The sequence below is a fragment of the Malaclemys terrapin genome, chromosome 1 (genome assembly GCF_027887155.1).
Source record: "Malaclemys terrapin pileata isolate rMalTer1 chromosome 1, rMalTer1.hap1, whole genome shotgun sequence".
Lineage (NCBI taxonomy): Eukaryota > Metazoa > Chordata > Testudines > Emydidae > Malaclemys > Malaclemys terrapin.
Window position 1 is genome coordinate 20,859,605 of NC_071505.1, and position 24,807 is coordinate 20,884,411.

Consider the following 24,807-nt stretch of genomic DNA (forward strand, 5'->3'; position numbering starts at 1 on the left):
CACGGATTTCTACATAAAAGTGCATTCTTGTTGGTTGTTATAACTTTAATGCATATTCTTCACAACTCAGAGATAGATGTAGGTTTCATTTTTAGAAGGTACACGCTATACATTTCTAAAGTGATTTATTTTGAAAACTTTTCAGATTAGTTTTACAGCTATATCAAAAATGAATAATTGGTTATTTCATTTACCAAAGGTAATTGAAACAGATATGTATGAAGTCATTGGGAGGTGAACTATCTCCAATTCAACAGGTTAATCATTAATATTTGGAGGATTTTCTTACCATGTTGTACTAGGAGAACATCACCAGACAGACATTTAAATTGGTTTATTTAACTAAAACAACAACGTTATGTAGTCTGGATTTTTTTCTTCAGCAGCAAACAGATACTATTTTAACAAAACAAGCATATGAATTTTTGAATTTAAACAGTCAAGTTTTTTTAAAAATCAGGTTTGTTTTTATTAAAATTGTTTTTAACTAAAATAGTTAAATGATTTAAAAAAAATTAAATCGACCATGTCAGCCATGTCAACATTAGAAACTTAAAATATTGGCTTCTGCAGCTAATTCAGTCGTCTTCACCTTCATTTTCCTGTTTGTTCATAATCTGGAAAAGAAAAGCAAGCTTTCCTGCTTTTTCAGGTCCCAAACGATTTCTCAATTTGTAATGAATTAGTCCAAAGGAAGAAAATATTCTTTCTACACCGGCACAGGAAGCTACTGCTGTTAAAAGTGAGATTATCACTTCAACAGTCTCTGAATCCAAGTCCTTAAGTGACTTCCACCAGTTCACTGGTGTGACTTTCTTTAAAACATCATCAGCAAACATATAGTTCTTCAATGATTCACCCTTAGCCCTGAAGTTTATTATAGTTGGCATTATGGAGGGATGGTTGCTGGATGTCCATGTCATAGCCAACTCCTCTTCTTCAGGAGTTAAGGTTTGACCCTAGTACCAAGTATTGAGAATATCTGCAAGAAAATGAGCTGGTGATAGTGCTTGTCCCATTTGTTTTTTTTAATGATTGTAATTTAACTCTGTCATTTCTCTTCTTAAGATCTCACTCAGTTCCTTCCAAATTTCAACAGCATCAGCAATAAAACCACTATTTCCCTGCATTTTGTTCAAGGCTACAGAAATAGGCTTCAGGGTACTCAGCATGTGTTCAACATTTCTCTTAAGCCCAATGTTGAGAACTTTGGCTGTGACAGTGCCATCTATTTTTTCACAATTTTCTTCACAAATTGTCATCAGATTAGGGCAGTTCTTGATATAGTGCTCAAAACAGTCCACTACTGAGTTCCATTGAATGTCTTGTGGGAGAGTTAGATTGGTTCCTCCCACTTTTGTTCAGAGCAGCTCCTGCAAAGTGGTTGTTACGGAAGTATTTTGCAGTTTCAACAACGTTAGCCTTTATTTCTGGAACACTGAAATAAATTGGCTAGAAGGTGCATCAAATGAGCGCTGCAACCCTATGTTATTGGCTTGGGACTCTCTTCACTCTCTTCTAAATAATTTCTTCTCATCTTGGTTACATTTTCAGCATTGTCTGTGACCAAGCTGCATACTAGACATTTGAATTTTTTTCACAGTTTGTTATAGCTTTTACTGCTAGTTCTTGTAAGTATTCTGCTGTGTGTGCATTTCCATTGTTTCTGTAAGGAAGACATTCCCTTCTTCTGTTGTCACACAAGCACATACAACAGGATCATTGTGGACATTGCTTCACCCATTAAGACTCAGGTTAACAATTTTATCCTCTAGACCTTTTGCACAGTGCTCAATTTCTCTTTCATACACTTTATCCAGCAATTTGCCTGCAACATCTGCTCTATTGGGTGGACTGTATCCTGGTCTTAATGACTGAACCATGTTAATGAAATGTGGGTTCTCCATCATTCGGAAAGGAGAGTTTGTTGCATAAACAGACCAGGCAATTTTTTCATCAATTACGTCTTTTTGTAATCTGCTAGTTCTTATCACAAACTTATCTATGGCTGTTTCTGGATGATGGAGGGTTTTTTTTTTCTTTTTGCTACAGGTGATATACTGTCGCTATGTAACATACATGATGTGACTGAAACACTATCGTTGGCAAGTATCAGGGGGTAGCCGTGTTAGTCTGTATCTACAAAAACAATAAGGAGTCTGGTGGCACCTTAAAGACTAACAGATTTATTTGGGCATAAGCTTTCATGGGTAAAAACCTCACTTCTTCGGATGCATAGAGTGAAAGTTACAGATGCAGGCATTATATACTGACACATGGAGAGCAGGGAGTTACTTCGCAAGTGGAGAACCAGTGTTGACAGGGCCAATTCAATCAGGGTGGATGTAGTCTACTCCCAATAATAGATTAGGAGGTGTCAATTCCAGGAGAGGAAAAGCTGCTTCTGTAATGAGCCAGCCACTCCCAGTCCCTATTCAAGCCCAGATTAATGGTGTTAAATTTGCAAATGAATTTTAGTTCTGCTATTTCTCTTTGAAGTCTGTTTCTGAAGTTTTTTTTGTTCAATGATAGTGACTTTTAATTCTGTAACAGAATGACCAGGGAGATTGAAGTGTTCACTTACTGGCTTATGTATGTTACCATTCCTGATGTCTGATTTGTGTCCAAATCGGACATCGTTGGCAGATAACTATAGAAACTATAGAACTCTGGAACTATAGAAAATGATAGTGATCTTGAAGGTGGATAGTCTTGAGAATCCTATATGTTGAGGATAGATTCTCCTAAACAAAATAAGTCAATGCAGTTATTTAATTATTATTACACATCTACCTCGATATAACACTGTCCTCGGGAGTCAAAAAATCTTACCACGTTATAGGTGAAACTGCGTTATATCGAACTTGCTTTGATCCGCCAGAGTGTGCAACCCCTCCTCCCGGAGCACTGCTTTACCGCGTAATATCCAAATTTGTGTTATATTGGGTCGCGTTATATCGGGGTAGAGGTGTACCATACTGATCATTTAGTATTACTCATTGCATTCACTGATACTCAGTGCTACTTTAAAGGTGAAATTGTAAAAGGAAGATCTGCCTATTTCAGCTATTTATTTTTTATTACAACTGCATCTAAAATGATAGAGTAACAACTATATTTTTTGCTCAAACATGAGAATTCAAGAATAGTCCAGAAGGAAGACAGGCAGTCTTTAAGAAAGAAGTATGAAATAAAAAAGTTTATCAACCTTCATGTTCAGACATGTTCCTTTCATCATCTTCAGCGCAGCTTCCTCCTGAGAAGGAACACTTCTCATGATGTAGTTTCATTTGGCACAACCAGGCCTTGCATTTCTTTATTACACTGTTTGCATTTTGCACACATGCCTGTCTTACCCACAGGTAGAGGAATTTCATTAAAATATTCCCCAACTGGATCTCTTTTATGGCCTGCTGCCATTATAGGTTTTCCCTTCTAGTGAGAGAACGCTATGGTAGATCTCAAATCAATGAGGGCTACACTCAGAAAGACCTCAAGACCTCCGGAATATGCTGCTCAAACAGGTTCACTTTTGTTTCTACTCCCTGTCCCTCTCTTCTCACATTTTTCTCCAGACTTCTTCTCCTTGTCCAAATCTATTCCACCTCCAACAATCTTCTATTCATTGAACTTTTTTGAAACTTTTCACTTTTAGAGAGAAGTAAGGGATTGACTCCGTGTACACAAATTTGTAGAGGGACAATAGGGTTGAGGTCTGTTATTTCTCACCTCTATATATTATTTATTTATTTAAAATGTTTTTGCTGTTAACAAGCACGTTATCGCTGGAGACAAATCCACAGTTTGAGAACTGCAAAACTAAGCATCTCTGAAGGTATTTTCTAGACTGAGCACTGAGTCCTATTGGGTAGATAGAAAGATTAACCTATATATACAGAAGCCCCTGAAACCCCATAAGATTGGGTCACTAATCCATGAACTATTGGAAATCATTGACAAAACTTTTTGTAAACATTACATAAATATATTGTCTCATACTATAGAATTAGAATTTATAATCCCTATTCATGATGAAATATCTTTGAGCTATAATGTATCTTAATTAAAACTATCATTAGATGGGTTTTTTTCCTCAAAAAGTATTTTATCAAAAAATCTGATTTAAATAAAAAAAATTTTTGTTGATGTTTTTATCCAACCTGGCTCCTTCCTTCCAACATGAAATCTCTATCCTCTATTCCCTAACACATTCCACAAATATACTTCCTAACAACCCTGGGTTTTGCAAGACTGTCCCACTTTTGCCTCCTCCCACCCTGCAAGTCTCCCGTTGAATGGATTCCTGTCCGACGCGGCTGTCTGGGTTCAGCTCCACACGCCGGGCATTGTGACTCAGCCCCTGATGCACAGGGTCACAACACCACTGCATCCTACCCGTCCCTCCTGATTTTTCACATTTGCTATCTGGTCACCCTATGGGGCTGAGAGAGCGCAGAAATACTCATACATTTTTTGAGACATTACCGCTACCTTCCCTAAGACCACAAGTGACTCTCTCCTGACTGCCTTCCTTCCCTGCTGCTGCAGGACTGAAACAGCAGAGACCACTGTAGTGGTTTTAAATTATTAGGCTGTGGATAGAAGTGGGGGAGAATTCAGTGCTTATAAGGGGTTTTACCCTTTTTGCATATGTGCAAAATAAAGGATATGCTGATTAAAATATCACCACCATGGACATTTGTCATTTTTCTAAAACTTGGATGTTTTTGTTTAAATTTTTGTGACCAAACCATTATTTTGTATAATTTATTCAGACAAACCCTATGCCCACTCAAGGAGCACTACTAGAAGCAGGCATTGGGGAGGAGTGGTGAAGCTGGCTTCACTGTAGCACTTTCCTAATTATGGTGCATGCTGAGGTCCTGACCAGCCTCTGACACAACGTACAACATCCCTAGGGCTGCTCTAAATAGCAATGGCATATAACAGCCCTATGTGGTCCACTACACTAACAGAATAGCCAGATTGCAGTGCACTGTGGACACATCCCTTTCTGCCCTCTCTGTTGCACTACCTGGAATGACAGCCAGTGCCCTTCCCGTATGAGGGGTATCCTGTGGGGATCGTGTGTCCATACTGTAGGGAAGGATCATAGCCACAGTGTTTATGTGTAAGTCCGTAACAGTGTCCTATTTAATATCATGTTAAGTCCAAAAATATCATGTGATTGGCTTAAAAATCACGAGGTTTGTTTGTTTTGGGTTTTTTGCCTTCTGGCTTTTGAGCCTTCATTGTGTACTCAGGTGTCATTTTCATGTACAGTAGAACCCTGTTTAGCTGAGCCTCCATTATCCGGTTCTCCATATTAACTGAACTAGGGCTGACAGCTGGAACAACGGGTGGCGGGGCTTGGGTTTGTGTCAGCCCCAGGCGGCGGGCTCCTGCTGTCAGCCCTGGGTGTAGGGTCTCAGGCTTCAGCTGAAGTCTGAGCCCCACTGTCCGGGGCTGACAGACCAAGCCTCTGACAAGCTGAGCCCTGTCCATTCTCTGAATTATCAGATCTGGCCCCTGCCCCAGTTAGATTGGATAAATGGGGTTCCACTATATTTTCAACAGCCAGAAGAGTGGCAGATTTACTTTTTTTTTTTTTTTTTCCAATGAAAACTGATATCCTCACCTAATCGGTTTACTCCAAGTTCTGGAGTTTGATGAAAAACACCCAATATTATAGACCTTTTGATAAAATTGCAAGTTGGCGACACTGTCTTTTAGATGTTTAGGATACATTCGTGGATAATTGAAAGAGTTAACTTCAGAAATCTCCATTTAGAGAAAATGGCACTGATGAGGCTTAACATTTACATTGGGAGTATCTTGTGTCTCCTTACTGAATTATTAGTTCTGCTCACAGAATTGCCTCAAAAATTGCTCTTAGATTTTCTTGTAGAAACAGTGGTTAAAAGTTATCCCCACCCTCCCCCCCCACACACCCACACCCACACCTGTACCTGCTAAGCCATGTGCACCTATTATTCTCTATTATCTGCTTTGTCCCCATTGTCCATATCTTTGTGGCCTCCAGACTGGATTATTGCAACACACTCTTTCTGAGATATGTCTTGAACACCAATCAAAAGCTACAGAAAGTCCAGAAGGAGGTTACCTGCTTCCTTACCAGTTTAAGCAACAGGAAATATATTACACCAAGACAGCAAAAGTTTCCTATTTACTTCCAGGTCCATTTCACAATTTTTATTCTGACATATAAAGGCCTACATAATGAGAGTCCTGGATAAGCTGAGAGGCCAACTCTCTCCCCAGGTGCCACCATGGCAGCTGACATAATTTTGCTACCAGTCCCTAGATTTGAATATCTGAGCTTTCTGAGTAGAAGGCTTTCTGCTGGAATTCACTTTCCCCATTTATCCAGAGCTAGAGCCTGTTGGCTTTCCTAATATGATGTAAGGCTGCTCATTTTTCAGGCTTGTGCCTAATGCAGTCTTCATGGGAATGGCATATGTGTAGATAAGTATCTTTCAACAACAAGCTGGCAACAAGCAAAACATTACCTTTCTTTAGCTTTACACTTTCATCTGAAAGCCTTTAAAATGTTCAATGTCCCTTATTTTTCCTCTTTTTGCTAAAGTAACACATCTAGAATGACAGGTTTCAGAGTAGCAGCCGTGTTAGTCTGTATCCGCAAAAAGAAGAACAGGAGTACTTGTGGCACCTTAGAGACTAACAAATTTATTAGAGCATAAGCTTTCGTGGGAGATAGATTCAATGTTTGTAATGGCTCAGCCATCAGACAACCCCCCAACCTAAAGCAAATACTCACCAGCAACCGCACATCACTGAACAAAAACACTGACCCAGGAACCTATCCTTGTAACAAAGCCCAATGCCAACTCTGTCCACATATCTATTCAAGTGACATCATCATAGGACCTAATCACATCAGCCATACCATCAGGGGCTCGTTCACCTGCACATCTACCAATGTGATATATGCCATCATGTGCCAGCAATGCCGCTCTGCCATGTACATTGGCCAAACCGGACAGTCTCTACGCAAAAGAATTAATGGACACAAATCTGACATCAGGAATCATAATAGTCAAAAACCAGTGGGAGAACACTTTAACCTGTCTGGCCATTCAATGACAGACCTGCGGGTGGCTATCTTACAACAGAAAAACTTCAAAAACAGACTCCAACGAGAGACTGCTGAGCTGGAATTGATTTGCAAACTAGACACAATCAACTCAGGATTGAATAAGGACTGGGAATGGCTGAGCCATTACAAACATTGAATCTATCTCCCCTTGTAAGTATTCTCACACTTCTTATCAAACTGTCTGTATTGGGCTAGCTTGATTATCACTTCAAAAAAAATTTTTTCTCTTACTTAATTGGCCTCTCAGAGTTGGTAAGACAACTCCCACCTGTTCATGCTCTCTGTATGTGTGTATATATATCTCCTCAATATATGTTCCACTCTGTATGAATCCGAAGAAGTGGGCAGTAGCCCACAAAAGCTTATGCTCTAATAAATTTGTTAGTCTCTAAGGTGCCACAAGTACTCCTGTTCTTTTTACATCTAGAATGGGAAAATTACGTCTTGGATTTCATTGAGATCCTTTATCCGATTTTGCTTTGTTTTTACTAACTAGGGATTAGATGTTGAATGGGAGGAAAGAGGGATTGTCTGCCATTGAGTTTTGGGAGGGTTTCAGTTTTTCAGTTGATCCTGCAATTAGTTCCATGTGGGCTGCACTCATGTAGAGCTTCACTGACCTTAGTTGAATTTCTTGCAGACAGAAAGGTCCACACTGACAGAAGAGATGACAGATAATAAAGCTGTTCACATTTTGTGTGACATCTATCCTCCTATCTAATTTCACTTGTGGGCTGTAAAAAGCAACTGCCCAAAAGAACAATTAACTATAGAATTCTTGGTAGATTTAATGGAAATGTAGATGCAGACCATCTATTTTCCCTTGTAATGTCTTTGAAATCCTTCTTAATTACAGATGTAATTAGGATTATAATTGTTAATCAGTGGGTCAGTATAACGATGCTATGGGAAGCACATTATTTTTGCTTTACTAATTAGTAATTAAACTCAAGAATTAGTTTGTCTTTATATGGCCTTTGCTGAACGCCTTATTAGTCATTTCCTCACTTTCTGTTTTGTTTATGTTGTTGCTCAATGGATAAGACCTTTAATAATGGAATTTATGTTTTGGACTTCAGTCAAATAAACAAGAGGGAAGCGTTTCTCTGTAGTTAAATATGATGTACAGGTGTCTGTGCTCATGTTACAAGAAACAGTTTAAGAAAGGTTGGCTGCACAGCATTGCTGAGAAGAATGCTTTAATCTAGTCTAACTCTCAGTTCTGATAAGTGATTAACCCTGTGAAATAATATAGACAGCAAAACTGAATCAGCTGTCCCAGGAGAGTGCCTTAGATGCGATTTATCAGTGTTATACCAAAAAGAGCCTAGAATAGTATTCTTGAGAAAGTGGAAAGTCTCAGGTTTCAGTTATCAGAGGGGTTTCAATGACTATCTCAAGAATACTATTTTATGTAACAATTGTAGCAACAACTTAATGGATGAAGCTACAATCAGAATTTTACTCAGAATCCTTAAACTAACTGTCTGTTTCCAGGACTTTCTGTCCTCTACTTCCTGTTAGATACCTGCTACAAGAAGGCAGTATGTCCTAGCTAGGTAGCTTCAGGAAATTTTGAGTGCTTGGTAAAAGGATTGGCAGTTCCTCTGGCAAGAATATCTTACCGCCTCTGCTCTACTCACTTAATTCATCCCAAAATGTCAGACAGTCCTGAACAGTCATCAGAACTTGTCATGTCTCCATGGCATAATTCAGTCTCCATAATTTTCAAACTACTTTAAAAGGCTCCAGGATGATGAGAGCTAGGTCTGTCTTACTACTGAAATGATAGAAAGGTGGGTTAGAGAGACTGGCTACCTGTACAGTTTCCTAGTTTGAAGTTGGTATTTTTTAAGACCAAAATGTCAGTCTTTGCTGATCAGCTGCCTAGTTATAAATTAGCTGTCCGCCTGCCCTCTCCATCCTGCCAAGACTGACATCCGTGCTTAATTTACTTTCTGATGTAGACCCATTCAGTAAAATACTGGGCTCTTGTATGGCATTTTCATCAGTAGATGTTCAAGAGCTTTACAAGGGAGGGAAGTATAATTATCCCCATTTAACAGATGGGAAAACTGAGGCACAGAGTAGTAAAGTGATTTGCCTGAGGTCACAGAGCTCGGAATAGAAACCAAGTCTCTTGAATCTCAGTCCAGTGCTCTATCCAGTAGGTCACACGCAAGTTACTGGGATTACTCACATATTTAAAAGTATTTGTGTGCAAAAGACTTTGCAGGATCTGTGCAGCCTTAGGGCAGGGAAATGGGAATCAGGACTACAGGGTCCCTTCTGATCTCTACCACTGGTTCACACTGACCACACAGATTTTAGCCTCATTGCCTCAGTTTATTCATTTTAAATCAGATATAAATATTTACCCATTTCCCAATGGTAATGAGAAATCTTATTAAATAGATTAAAATTCGCTCTCAAGTCCTTACGGTAATGCCTTTGGGATACTGGGTTCTCCTTATGTAACTAGATGGTCAATAGATTTTAATGGGAGAACAATATATGTAAGGAAAACAGAGTGCTGAAGATTAGTATCTGGAAGGATAAGTTTCCCCTTAATGTGTGTGTGTGTGTAAAGTGCTCTGAAACTCTCTGCTTAAAGATAACTAGATAAGAGCCAGTCTTAAGTTTTTTTAAAACATTGAGGAAAAAAGTTATTTTGAAAATCTTTCCAGATGTCAATGGAAGCCTGTCTTTCTCAACTACTGAGGCTTTCCCTGCTAAGGCAAATTAATAATGGAACAGCTTTAAAATCAATTTCTAATCAAATAAAATGGTATCTCTCTAAATGAAGGACTTGCTGTGCACAGCTGCTCTTATGTTAACCATTAATGCCGAGTAATAGTTTTGCCATGATATTGAACTCTCCAAAGAAAGTCATTACTGTAGCAGATAATAGGAGACTAGAAAGTCTGAAAAATCCATATGAAATGAATCTGAAGCCTTGCAAAGAGAAAGTTTAAGGGAGAACTTTGTGGGCTTTTTCATACATCTTTGTGTAGCTGACATTTCCCCTTTTACAACTGGAAATATAAAGGAGACTTTAGAGAGAGGAACATGAATGTTCCAAGTGTTTCAGCTTGTAAATTATCAGTGCAATTAACGTTCTAGTCAGAATGGCTTCATCAACAGAGAATGAGTCTCCATCTGATCGTTATTCACTTTATATTTTTTTAATGTCTGGAAAGAAAGGCCAAGGACTACAATGTTTGTTGCTTTTACAATGTTCATGATACAGACATTTTAACGATTCACGTAATTGGGTCTCATATTTCTAAAGCTATCATGTTGAATGCCAGCAGTTATGCAAGCAAGCTAAGTCAATCACATGAAAGCATTTTAGTTCTAGTAACAAAATGTTCACATCATGGCCAGTCCCCATATATTATATGGAAGGTAACACTGCCACAGTGCATTTATCATTTAAATAGAAACTTCTGCAGTTAATATTTATGAGAAAAAACAAATGCCAACAAAGATGTCATCTTCACTAATGACATTCAAAAATGTGAGGCTTCTTGTTGAAGTACTTTACAACCTCCAAACCTATGGGTATTCTTACCCCATTCAGCATTGTATTTAGTTTACAGATATAAATACCTCAGCTACAGATGCATGTGAAAGATGAAATTCACTTTGCCCATATAAAGACAGAAATATTGGGTTCCATGCCAGTGATTTGGCGGGAGGTGATGGGCTAAATACATCCCCAACCAAAGGCAAGTTACAGGGCTGCACCCACAACCACAGACCCCCCTCTTCCTCCTTAGGGTGTTAGGAAGACTGGACCTGTGGAATCATGGATTTAGTCACCCCTGTCCTAATGGAAGCCTTCCCTAATGCAAACCAAATTGCCAGGCTGTTTGGGGCTGAAGTAGAGCCAATCCACACCCAGACAGGCATGAGATGCTAAGGAATGTGTCCTCACACTGCTTACCCTCTCTTTCATCTACTCAAAGCAAATGTGGGGCTTAAGTAGTAGGGAAGGCTTTGCATGGGACAGTCTTTGCCAGGGTGACTTTCACCTGGAAAAAAAAAATTAAAAAGCCTTTGCCCGTGTAAACTAGTTTAGCAATGGGATTGCCCACTGTAGCATAAACATTGCTTGTGTTGCTGCAGTCTGTGATCTCTTTCCTGTGTCCACTTGTTTAGACAATGTTATTTGCTAAAAATAAAGAACTGTGGAGAAGTGTTTTCTCTCTGATACTCACAGATAAGGCTTTTCAACCGTGTGTGAGTGAGAGGGTATTTTGTTGTGAATACTGTATAGTTATCTTAAATATTTCCCTCAGAGAACTGGATGGAGTCTCTTCCACAGATTCAACTCTTCTCCACTGGCGGCGCCATCTGCTTGGTCAGGGCAATCCCATGTCTCTTCTCCATAACCTTGCTAATTGGCAGCAGTGCCATCTGTGTCAGCAAGAGGACTTCCCTTTAAATTGACCTCCTTTCCCACTCAGTCCTCCAGTCCACCCTGGGATGGACTCCTCACTGCTGGGTGACCATTTCACCTCATCTTGTAACTTTCATTGTGAGTTTTCTGCCTCTGCAGTTGGTTGTTACAACCTACTCAGACAAGAGGTCATTCACTCAGCGGCAACAGATGATCTCCCTTGCCTTTTCACTAGTCAAAAGGATTGAACACCACTTTCATGACCTGGGGTGAAGGGGCAATCAGTTGTTAGGGTGTGAGCTGTCTGATCTCTGCTGCGATGGGCATGGAAAAACTGGGTAGGAAGAGCTTATTTTTCAAGATATAACTAGGTATTAAGGTCACAACAATCACACTAGTGTTATGTGGGGGTCTTGTGCAGAATCTACATCAGCGTACAGAGCACCAACTCTGTGGTTCGTGATGATTAATGCAAGGGCAGCGGCTAATTAAATGACAGGCATCTATGATTTTAATTATGGATAAGGCCCCGACTTTGCATGTATTACTGAAATCTAGCTGGATAACACTGCTGAGCCACGGTTGCACCAGCTGACTCCAGGTCAGTACTCATTTTAATGTAAGTAGCTTAGGAGATAGCTGTTGAATACAGTTCACTGTCAGTGTAGACAGTCTCACATTCCAAACTTGAATTCGTTTGTGTGTCTTCACTTGATATAAGAATTCCTGTTAAAATAGGAATAGTGGCAATGTATAGGCAGCTATTAATTGTACCTCAAACTTCTTGTCTTGGTAGGCCAGTTGTATCTAGCCTGGCACTCCAGGCATATTTTCCTCCATGTTGTCAGCCCCATTATGAACATTTATTTAAGAAAATGTAAAATGCAATTTCCGTTAAAGAAATAGCTGTCTGATCCATGTTCAATAAATCATCTATTGATGCCAAAATTCTTACTAATTATTAACCCTTCTAAAATTTTCCATTTTGGGGAAAAGATTATTTAAATTAAAGATAATTTGGGCAACAATGATTAAGAAGCCTGTGGCAAAATAGACTTGGTGCCATCAAGGCTTTAATAAATACATTAAAATACAGTATAGTCATAAAATAACTCTGAATGCAACACGGAGAGGAAACAGAGAGCAAAAACTACAGAGTCTGAAAACCATATAACACACAAATCACCATACAGTATAGCAAAACCTATTTTATTATAAAAATCAGATCCATTTAATAGAAATTCAACAACTGGGTTGCATATACATCCACATTCACCCTAAGACTCTCTAGTACCTAAACTTCCCCCCCCGTAAGGTTACTTTCATTTTAAAGCCTGTAATCTCCATTTCAGTAGTCAGAGAAGTAGAAGTTTCCCACATGCTTAGCAAACAACAAAACAACATGAACAAATCTTGCTTGAAATGTATCCAAACCTTCATCTCCATATAGGGTGACCAGACAGCAAGTGTGAAAAATCAGGACAGGGGGTGGGGGGTAATAGGAGCCTATATAAGAAAAAGACCCAAAAATCAGGACTGTCCCTATAAAATCGTGACATCTGGTCACCCTAACTCCATAATGCAAAGATTAGATAAAGAAGGGATATCAAATCAATATGATATAAAGTCTAACAATATGCCAAAGAAGAAGAACCTTAATTGAGAGCATGACTAAAATATATTGTATGCAACAAAAAAACCCTGCAGTGCTGACATAGTTCAAGGGTAATAGTATATTACAGTGAAACATAAAAGTATGGGTCTTTAATGCACTCTACAAGTCAGATTCTAGTGTATCTGATTAAAATGGGTATTTAAATCAATTGATTTTTAGAAATGAAACTAAATGAAATCTTGAATGTTAATAATGCTTTTAGAAGAATTATCTAACGTCTTGTCACATCACTTACTTTTATATTCTACAGACTTGGAGCCATATAGGGTACAACTACACTGCAGAAAAAACCCCACATCACTGAATCTCTGAGCCCTGGTCAATTGACTTGGGCTTGCACACTCAGGCTGTGGGGCTAAAAACTACAGTGTAGACATTCGGACTCGGGCTGGAACCCGAACGTGTACACTACAATTTTTAGTCCTGCAGTCTGAGCCCCACAAGCCTGAGTCAGCTGACCCGGGCAGGTCTTGACCATTCTGCAGGTCTTTCATTTCAGTGTTGACATGGCTAACCAAAATGCACTTCTTCTTATTAACATCAATGGGTGTTCAGCATACAGATCCAGGGCAGCGTGCAGCCCTTAGAAAAGAACATCCCTTCTAATGAAGTTTCTATATAATCTGAATCTATCTTGACATAGACAGCATTTACAAGCTTTAAATATTGATAAACTATAGATTGGGCTCAATCAAATTCAGATCAACGCAGGTGACATGCCGTCAACAAATTTCAGTTACATAATCATTTAACTACCAAATAGCCCTTTAATTCCTCAATTTACAAATAACAATTTTAATAAGACCCCTTAAATCTTAGGTTGTAACCAAAACAGCAAACAGATTTGACACCACTGAAACCCACCAACAATTAAAAAGCCTAATTCAAGGGAGATAATTTGAGATTAATTAATAATTCAGTCATGTTGATTTCGTGAGGTTAAAGCAGGATTTCAGTACATTTTTGGACTGAATGAGAGACTATTTTGATTAAATGCTGCAGTCCTTAACTCAGGGCCTAATCCTGCAAACATTTACTACTGGGGTAGGTGTAGTGCTTACTGCTAGAAGAAGCCTCATAAAAATCAATAAATGTATGCCTGGCAATAAGCACTACACCTCTGAAGTATTGTTATTGTTGTCTGCTATTTTTGTTACTATATTTATTAATTTATTATCTTGCTCTTATAGAGCTTTTCATCCGTAAGTCTCAAACGGCTTTACATGGGGATAATGATACTACCTCCTATTTTATAGATAAGTGTTTAATTAGTGTTTGTACAATTTAATCCCAAACCAGGTCTCCGGCAAAATTCTCTCTCACTATCTTCACAGTTACAGTGTAGAGCTTATTGAATTTTGCTTGAATTGTAACCACTGTGTGTGGCTTATTGGGGGGGGTTATCTAAACCAGTTGACGGCATATCATTAATTGTGCCAAATAAAAAGGGGGGTGGGGTGGTTGAATCTATGCACATTGGCAGGAAGTTGTAGAATTTGAAGTTTCATGTTTACTTTAATTCTGGCGCATAAAAAAAAATAATTGCAGAATGAAAAGTCTTTAGTGACTTTGAGGGGTATTTGATAGGAACATTGAGGGAAAAAACATAAATGTGGGTAAAGTCAGCATTTTAGGGCAGAAAGCCGAAGCCTCACCACGAGGGACAGCAGTCCAGGGCCCTGAACCCCAGCTCACGGGACTGAAGCCAAAGATGGAGCAAGTTAGCTTCGAGGTGCCCCCTGTGGCGAGGGGCCCCAGGCAGTTGCCATTCTTGCTACCCCTTAATGTCAGCCCTGGTTTTTATATGGTGAAAAACAGTTGTTGTAGCACAGCTGGGCTGTGGAGTTTTTATAGCATTGTGGGGGGCGCCTCAGAAACAAATAAGTTGAAAACCTCTGATGTTGGAGACCCAATTCAAGTCCCTGAATTAAACCTGGGCCTTCCTCATCCTTAGTGAATGCTGTAACTCCTGGGGTAAAAGTTATAAGGATGGAAGTAGCACCACCACAACAGTTTTTTGCAAGAAAAAATGTAGGTGCATAACTCCAGAACAGGCCTGAAGGCCGCGAATCCCAAGTGGAGATATGTGCCTCCCTCCCCCTGGGCTTAGGTGACACTTAGACCACAGCCCTCTCTTCGGCATTTCCTACTGGCTAGTTAAGGCATGTCTCTGCTCAGCATGCTGGCCTTTCTGGATCCCATTCTTAGGCTTCTAACTTTCCCCATGCTTTGTATAGGGAGCCTGGGAGCCTAACTCAGGGCTGTGGATTCCATTAGGCCGCAGGGCGCCTAATTTTAGGCATTGCAGCATTGCGTGAAAGTCCTCTTGTCAATAAATCTACATGCACTGTCTCTTCCTCTGGAGCATCCAGAATTTTTGGTTTAAAAAAGAAGTATTTGTCACTTAAATTATATTATCATTTTCATGAAATGAAACATTTCGCTATATCTGGGCGAGATCCTCGGGTAGTTTAAATCAGCATAATGTTATGGGCTTCATTGGAGTTATGCCAGTTTGCACCAGCTGAATCTGTAAAATCAGGGGTCATACCTTATGACTGGAGAATTGCTGATATAATACCTATTTTTTAAGAAACGTGATCTGAGAAATTACAGGACCATTGGGTTGACTTCAACTGTATTCAAAGTCTTGGAACAGATTTTGAAAGAGAAAGTAGTTAAAGACATAGAGATAAACAGCCCCTAAATAAAATACAACAGGGTTTTACAAAAGGTAGATCATGCTAGACCACCCTGATCTCTTTGAGAAGATAGCTGATTTTTTAGACAAAGGAAATGCAGTAGATCTAATACACTTCGATTTCGGTAAGGCATTTGATACAGTTCCACATGGGAAATTGTTTGTTAAACTGGAGAAGATCTGGAGGACCTTGAAAACTGGAGTAATAGAAATTTAATAGGCAGAGTGCAAGGTTATGCACTTAGGGACTAACACATTTTTTTGCTGTAAACTGGGGCCACATCAGTTGGAAGCGACACAGAAGAATAAAGACCTGAGTGTACTGGTTGATCACAGGATGACTGAGTCACTAATGTGATGCTGCCATGAAAAAGGCTAAAATAATCCTAGATGCATCAAGCAAGGTATTTCCAGTAGAGATAGGGAAAAGTTATTGCCATTATACAAGGCAAGACCTCTTTCAGAATACCGTGTACAATTCTTGTCTTCCATATTTAAGAAAGATGAATTCAAACTGGAACAGGTGCAGAGAAGGGCTACTGGGATGATCAGAGGGAAGGAAAATGTACCTTATGAGAGGAGACTCAAGGATCTTGGCTTGTTTTACCTAACCAAACAAAGGCTGAGGGGAAGATATGATTGCTCTTTATAAATACACCAGAGGGATAAATACCAGGGAGAGAGAGGAGTTATTTAAGTTTAGCATCAATGTTGACACAAGAACAAATGGATATAAACTGGCCATCAACAAGTTTAGGCTTGAAATTAGACAAAGATTTCTAACCATCAGAGGAGTGAAATTCTGTAAGAGCCTCCCAAGGGGAGCAGTGGGGGCAAAAAAAACTAACTAGCTTAAAAACTGAGCTTGATAAGTTTATGGCAGGGACGGTATAATGAGACTGCCTACAATGGCATGGTGCCCATCTGTGACTGCTTGTAGCAAAAATCCTCAATGGCAGCTATGGGACATGAGATGGGGAGGGCTATGAGTTATTACAGAGAAATCTTTCCCAGGTATCTGGCTGCTGGGTCTTGCCAACATGCTCAGGGTTCAGCTGATCACCATGTTTGGGTTCAGGAAGGAAGTTTCCATAGGTCAGGTTGGCAGAGACCCTGGAGGGTTTTCTCCGTCCTCTGCAACATGGGGCATGGTTCACTTACAGGTTTAAACTAGAGTAAATGATGGATTCTTTGTAACTTGAAGTCTTTAAATCATGATTTGAGGACTTCAGTAACTCAGCCAAAGCTTATGAGTCTGTTACAGGAGGGGATAGGTGAGGTTCTGTGGCCTGCAATATACAGGAAATCAGACTAGATGCTCGTTATGGTCCCTTCTGGCCTTAAAGTCTATGAGTTGATGAGCTGAGGATATAGTCTATTAATCTATACCCCTTCAAAAGATTGATTCCATCTTAAATAAAAGCCCAAATCTCTACATTCGTAGCACAAAAGACTAGGGTTAGAAAAACTCTTGTGTAGGACAATCTTTCATCTTCTATCTGAATTACCAATAATCATAACATAAGATTGCAGATAGCAATTAAGGCATCGGACCTATTTTTTTTTATCTGAAATAAAACTGACCACTTGGCAAATCCAAGCATTTTTCCAATTCAATTATCACAACAAATTGCTCAGGATTATTATAATTTAATGACGTAACCAAGATACTTTTAAAGAGGCTTTGGGTTGATATTAATGGACCTCCCTCAACTGTCTGCTCTCCCAGACTTTCTCAAGGAGACATTGATTGATTGGGTGGGAGGGCTTGGTAAGGGATGATTTTGTATTCCGTGGGCAAGGTCTGTAACTGTGGGCATCAGTACAGTTTGATTTTGTTTGTATTTTGAATTACTGTATGTGTGCCTAGGCTATACAATTTAAATAAACCTAAATGAATAAATTAAATACAAATTTCTCAACTCCAAGAGGGAGTATTTCAAGCAAGAATCTTCAGATCAGATTTTAATAAATGAATTAGTCTGTGTGGGTCACAAAATGTGAAATATGAAACTAGATATAATCAACACTAAGCAAACACAAATTATTGTTCCATCAGGGCATCAAAATTAATGAATTGCTGTTGTCCTGTGTGTTAAGTCTTTGCATATCTCAGTAAATGCTGCCAAACTTGTTCAGAAATGTGAAGTCCAGTCATTCTTAAAAATAATACTCACTCAAACCTGGAAATTTCATGTATGAAGCTGTTGTGGTGTAGAAGACTGTGCTGTGTGTTTTCTCTATGAATCAAAGTGGTATATATTTTTGTTTTTATGTTTTGTGGGTTGCACCTTGTGCAAGTGTTTGTATTTGGATAGTCAGATGCCAATGCAGACAATGGTCATTAACAATATAGAATCATTATACTCCTTTATTAATTGAATGCACAGTAACTCATATCCGGGTTCTCTATGTACATTGGTATATAACTGCTTTATATTTAGCTTTTGTGTAGAGATAAGCCCAATTTACAAAGCTCAGATTGGATATGAACTTACCTAAAGTTCAGAGAAGTTTGGAACTGAATTCTTGGATCAGGTTCACCTTATCTTATATGTGTGTTTATACTTTTAAAGTTCTCTATAATTATTTATTGAACACCAATAATGCAATTGGTGCTGCGTAAATAACAATATGTGTTCCCTGCCCCAAGGAGCTTACTCTTTAGTTCAGACAAAAATAATATATGGCCTATGTTAAAAATGATAGTGGTCATTTTAGAAAGACTTAGTGGAAGTCAATGTGACTTGAGAGATGTGAAAGAGGACAGAGAAACTATTTGAAATTTTGGAAAGGGAGATTGTCACAAGCGTACAATCTAATATCATCAGGAGGGACAGAACTCCTTTGTCCATCACATGAAGATCATCATCCCCGACTTTACTCAGAGATTGGTCCTATTATTGGTACTCAGTAATAAATAGTGATAATGTTGATGGTACATTTGATCATGGGTTGTTGGTAACTAGTTATTCTGGATTTATACTGTTGTACCCGACATCAGAATTTGTCCCAAGTATCTTTATTGCTTTGCTTAACCGCTTGAAGGCTCTCCAGATTCCAAAAGTGCAGAGAGAGAAATTGTTAATATCTCTATCCTCTGGAAATAGCTTGCCTCGATCTGTTTGTGTAGAGGGCAATGGGGCTGAAGTATTACAAAGATTAAGAATCTTCCTGATTTCTTCAGATTTCCCTCTTCTGCAGTTTTGCAGACCTTGATACTTTAGTTGAACGTCATTTTCAGGATACTTTCATTACATATCTGTTTCCTAATCAGAGATTTCAGCCAAAGCCCATTTAAATCAGTGGAAAGACTCCTGTAAACTTCAGTGAGCTTTGAATCAGGCTTGCATTTCCAGAGACCAGAATATTTTAAAAAGTTTGTTTTATAAAGTATCTGCTTGTCCTAAAAGGTTATCTCCAATCCCAAAAATACTTTGGGTGAAATCCTGGCACCATTGAAGTCAATGGCAGTACTTCCCTTTGAACTGTTTTAATAAAAACAATATTTTTAGTAAAGTGTAAGAAGATAAAGAACATTCTAACTTCCTACCACATGTAATTATTTGTATAGTACTAATAGTGTGAAATATTGATATACCACATATTAAAGGGTTTTTTAATGTTCTCGAAAAGTCTTTAGCATTATGTTACTTTATTCAAATAATGTGCAATATACTGAAATGAGTACAATATATCTTCTTTCATTTTTAGCCTCCCCATGGGTAGATAAAAGCCGAACTCCAAACAAGATAGATCTATATGATGTTCGCAGAAGACCATGGTAAGCTTTCTTCGGAGGAATGAAGCACGTGAAATTGTCAAGGTAGTACATATTCTGATAAAGAACAAAATCAATAGTAAATATGTACTAAACACTACACTAAACGCTCTTCTGATAATTTTTGAGGACTAAAAGTTCAAATTTTAAAATATTTTCACTTTCTTTGTAAGCCCAGTTCAGCTTTCTGGGTAGGTGACATGTATGCAATACCATATTGCTATACAGAAGGAATTTTCATGATAAAGACAAATACCCAGGTGGCATAACGATAAGACCATTAAACACTTGGATTGAAGGCAACAAACCAAACCAAACCAAATTAGGATGATCAAAATGAATCATTCTGTTTTCCAGAATGATTTACAAACTCAGCCCTAGAGGGTTAGGCTAGTACTACGGTCACCAGAGCAGTGGACATTCTCTTAAAATGCTCTTTTTCAGTACCGATTTTGAGCATTTTTTCTATCAGAATAGTATTCCATTTTTTGCTCACTGTATTTTCTCATTTATATTTTGCTCATTTTTATTGGTTAAGTATACAGTCAAACCTGCCTGAGTGACCACCTCTGAAGAGAGACCACCTGTCATGAGCAACTACTTGCAGAGGCCACAGAACCTTTTCCCCCCTATAATTTAACTATGAAGAAACTGCTGTCTGGCCTCCCAGCAGCAGTTCAGAAGTAAAGGTGGCAGTGCCATTCCTTTGAAGAGAAACAACATCTTACAAGCAACCACATTTACTAATTCCCATGAGTAGTCACTCTTGCCACATTTTACTGTACTCTCATTTTAAAAAAAAATCTTTGCCTGAGTTGGGCTGCTGGAATAATTCGCCTGCTAACTTGTCATCAAGATATATTTAGCTGTCAAATCCTATTCACCCCTCTCTGTTGTCGACATACAAGAATAGTGAATTCCTACATCCTACCTCCAGGTCTCGCTATTGTTACTTGAACCTTTGTTTACCTAGAAGGAGAAGCAATGAGAAAAAGTGACAGTGGATGAATTTCCTACTGAGATACAATTGAGAAGTTCCTTTGGTTCAGCTAGACTTGGTTTTAGAGATCCCAGGGTCTTTTGATCAAACGCTGGAGTGGTGTTTTCAAGTTTTTATCTTTCATACCTTTTCATTTGTTTATTTCAGGTACATCCAAGGAGCTGCATCTCCAAAAGACATGCTTATTTTAGTTGATGCGTAAGTGTTTAAAGACTGGATATTAATACTGGAGAGATGAAAAGCTATTTGACACCTTTTGAACAAACTATTGCAAGTTGAAGGAGAGATGAGATTGAAAATAAAAGACATTTATTTGAATTGTTGGAAAAAACGGCCTTGATATTAGGATGCCTTTATGTCCATCTGATGTTGTTATATTGTCAACATCTCAATTACTGAAGTAACCAATTGAAAATGCCTCAGGTGAATGCCAGAGCTTGTTGTGAAACACAAAAGAAATTACTAGAAGCAAGGAGCTGGATTTGTCTGAGAATTAATTAGCATGGTTTGGTGACCAAAAGGATGAGAACTCATGTATGCTTAATGTATAGTATTCTAGCTTTCCACAGTTTATCTTAAGCTGTTCAAAAGCCTAAAGTCCAACCCCTTCAGAGCTGTCAAAACATTAATCCCCAAACAGTCAAAATAAATACTTTAATGTGTGAATACCCTGATTTAAAAAAAAAAGTGTTTTGAATGTAAAGCCAAAATTAAATACCAGGGGACTGAATGTTGAGAGTAAAATGGCATTTATAGCTGTATTGATTAGCTCCATTATTCAAATGGGGTTGTTCTACATTACAATAATATTAATGAAGATAATGTTATAACATGCTATGACAAATTTACAGTTGCCATTTCCCATTGTATAAATAAATTTGCCCCTGGTTTGGTATTTATATTCAGAGATTTATTCCATGCTGTTTGAGGACTAAGGGAAGAAATTCATAAAAAACATTTCTCTGTACCCCTGCCAAGATTTCCTTTGTTAAGCCAATGTCAAGAGTCTGGGGGAACCATCAGGCTTGAAGTGTCTCACAGATTGCTTTATACTGAAAAAAAATCTATTCATTGGTTCTTTGCCTCACTGGGAGAGATTGCATTTGATGCTTTTAAATGCAGTCAAATACTTCTGTATTGCAGAGGTGTGTTTTATTAGCATTTGCAATTCCACCCCTCTCTCCCCCCACCACCCCAGTTTGAGCTTTGCCCTGAAACAAACATTCTGCAATTTAGATCCCTGAAAATGTAAAGCCCTAGAATATTTAGGGAACACATAATTTGCATGTGAGAAATTCTCATGGCAATCATGAATTGAAAATGAGGAAAGAATGTGTCAGTATGGGTCAGGTGACAGAACTATTCCTCTGAGCCACAACGTTATGGCTTGGAGACCAACCCTGGAACTTTCGTTTTTTTATAGCAAGTACTGCCATTGCAGAGCAACTCTTAAAGGTGAGACTTGGGACTGAGTAAGCACTTCTGGAGCAATCTTGAGTATGGAAATATGGGAGCCAGTTTATAAAATCTAGTTCCACTGTATGTTTTCAATTGAACTCATTCAGTCCATTTTTTAAAATTATCTCTGTTATGCAGGAGTGGGAGCGTTAGTGGACTGACACTGAAGTTGATCCGAACCTCCGTCATTGAGATGCTAGAAACGTTGTCAGATGATGATTTCGTGAATGTAGTTTCAGTGAGTATCAATTCTTTCAGTAACTGGTGCTGGCAGCAGTGATACAAGGAGGCTCTTTTCTGGGCCAGAGTTGAGTACTTGGTTGTGTCTTAAGCTGGACACACAGTCCTACCAAGCTGAAATATGTGATGCAAACATTTTATTAAATATAATGAAAAGCACTGAAGCTTTGAGACATGTGGATTTGAAATTAGAAGTGATTGGTTGAGATCCAGGACTGTGCAAGGCAAAGTTTGCTTTTTACCAGGATGTAAGAAAGCTTAATTTTAAGAAAATTTCAGTTTATTAGAGCAAAATTCTTCTTTCTAATCCACATTGTTGCTCTCTATCGAACATTATTCATTTGTTCTGCACATGCAATTACTACTGAGATCATTGCATGCTTCCCAGCCTCAGTAGTGGAAAATAAAGGAGTTACTTATTTGAGAAAGAATAAGATGAGGGTAAGGAGTTGATTCTCCACTGACTTCCACCTTGTTTAGTCATTTATTCTTGTGCATAACAGACCAAATTCTCAGCTGGTGTAATTTAGTGCAGCTCATGGTACATCATGACAAACAGTAACAGTGTATTGTTTAATATAGAAATTAATGGTCTGGGTGAATGGTTAGAGCTTAAATGGCTGGAAGAATCATAATATGGATCAATGACTATCAAGCCTCAAACGCCTGGTGGAGAACTCTCTTTGGACAGTGGCAGGAGCCACATAGCCGAGTTAGCAGGCTGTGCAGGGCAGACAGAGCACCCTCCAGCGGTCGAGCCTTGGCTCTCTGTTGGGTAAAGGTTGTGACATTCCAGAGTATGCATCCTGCTACTATGCACCACAGGTTGCACATTAAACTATTTTACGTGGACAATCTACTGCTATCAACGGTTTCCGCCTTCCCAATATCTCAACATCATTATTCACCAACCCTTCACCAAAAGACTCATGGAATGAGTTTCCTAGGCAGTGCCAACAGGACTGAGAAGCTGGAAGCTCCACATGAATGGCCTAGGTGTGGTGGTCACATAAACTCCCAGATTGGGGGAGTCAGGAGTAACGGAGGAGCTGAGGGAGAGGGAAGTAATTGCTGGGAATTAATCTGGAGGGTTGTTGGGGGTGGATGGGAGAAGTATAGAACAAGGCTTTTTGGAAGGCAGAAGGGATTGTTGGGGAGTCTCCCCCATGCAGATCCTGGCTGACCCCTAGTCTGTCATTCAGGCACATCTGCCTCTGTCCCCATGTGTCCGTGTACCCCTCTTCCCCAATCCCATGTGTCCCTGTACCCTGACTGTCCCCATGTGGTCCTGCGCCCCCTGCCTCCGTCCCCATGTGACCCTGCACCCCCATTCAGCCACCTCCTCCCCTGTCCCCATGTAGCCCTGCACCCCTTGCTCCCTATTCCCACGTGGCCCTGCACCCCCATTACACCCCTGCCCCCGCTAGTTCTCCACTACTAGCCCTTCTCAATCCTAGTCTGTGACCCTCGAGTAGCTCCATGCCTCTGTGCCCCACTTTGTCTGTTCCCTCTCCCGCATATCCCATGCCTCCTAACCTGGCTCTGCAGACAGGGCACTGTGAGGACCACAGCTGGCTGCTGACTGCTACTGCCAGTCAGCTGACTGCTCTCTGTTCTGGGACCACCTGGTGGGAGAAAGGTGTAAGTGCAGCGCCTCTCTGGCAGAATGTATTTTCTGTAGGGAAAAAAATCTGAAGGGGACGTGCATTCTGCACTTGCACAGTGGCGCAGAATTCCCCCAGGAATACTTAATGGAAAATATTCTTCTGATTAAAGAACTGGACATGTCCTTGATATAGGGCTGATGGTAGGTTTAGCTCCTGCAGCACCAAGGAGAGCTTGTTGCCTATCTCCCAATTGCCTATCTTGGCAAGAACTCCAGAATTTCTTCAACCACTTTTACATCTTGATTGCCTTAACAGCTAGAAAGATGATGAAGGGCTTCTAACCAGGTTGTTCCTTTCTGTCTGGTAAAGTTACAAAGAAGAACAAGTTTTTTAAGGCAGGAAGGTTTGTTCTTCTGGAATTGCAGGTCTGTATGGACAGCTACCAGGCCAGGATAGCTCTTTCAGCTTTGGTATCAGATGCTTCCACTGCTTAGATCATTTGCCTGTGGAGCATACGTAGGGGTTGTCTTAGGGGGATGTAGAGTCAAGCAAGCATTCTCTGCACCCTATTGTGCTCTGACACTTCTCTTAGGGCAGTTACGGCGGACATAATCTGTCGTCTTTACTTTTGGATTAAGTCCTCCATGCTCTCACTTAATTGAGGCAAAGAGCTGAGTTATACATCTTCTCATTAGAGAGAGTGTGTGTGTGTGTGGGGGGGGTCTTTTGTATAGTGAAGAGGACCCTTAAGCAAATGAGACAAAAAGCAAACCAGGTCCATTGCAAGGTCAGTGGTGGGAGG

General features: G+C 39.4%; 1 protein-coding gene across 3 annotated transcripts in view; it reads left to right on the forward strand.

The window, feature by feature from the left end:
• Positions 1 to 24,807, forward strand: part of CACNA2D1 (calcium voltage-gated channel auxiliary subunit alpha2delta 1) — a 671,705-nt gene that overhangs the window by 493,040 nt on the left and 153,858 nt on the right. For all 3 annotated transcript variants that reach the window (XM_054017298.1, XM_054017306.1, XM_054017317.1), the window contains exons 8-10: positions 19,634 to 19,703; positions 20,848 to 20,898; positions 22,297 to 22,396. In XM_054017298.1, coding sequence (XP_053873273.1) covers positions 19,634 to 19,703; positions 20,848 to 20,898; positions 22,297 to 22,396 — 221 coding nt within the window. The remainder of the gene's footprint in view (positions 1 to 19,633; positions 19,704 to 20,847; positions 20,899 to 22,296; positions 22,397 to 24,807) is intronic.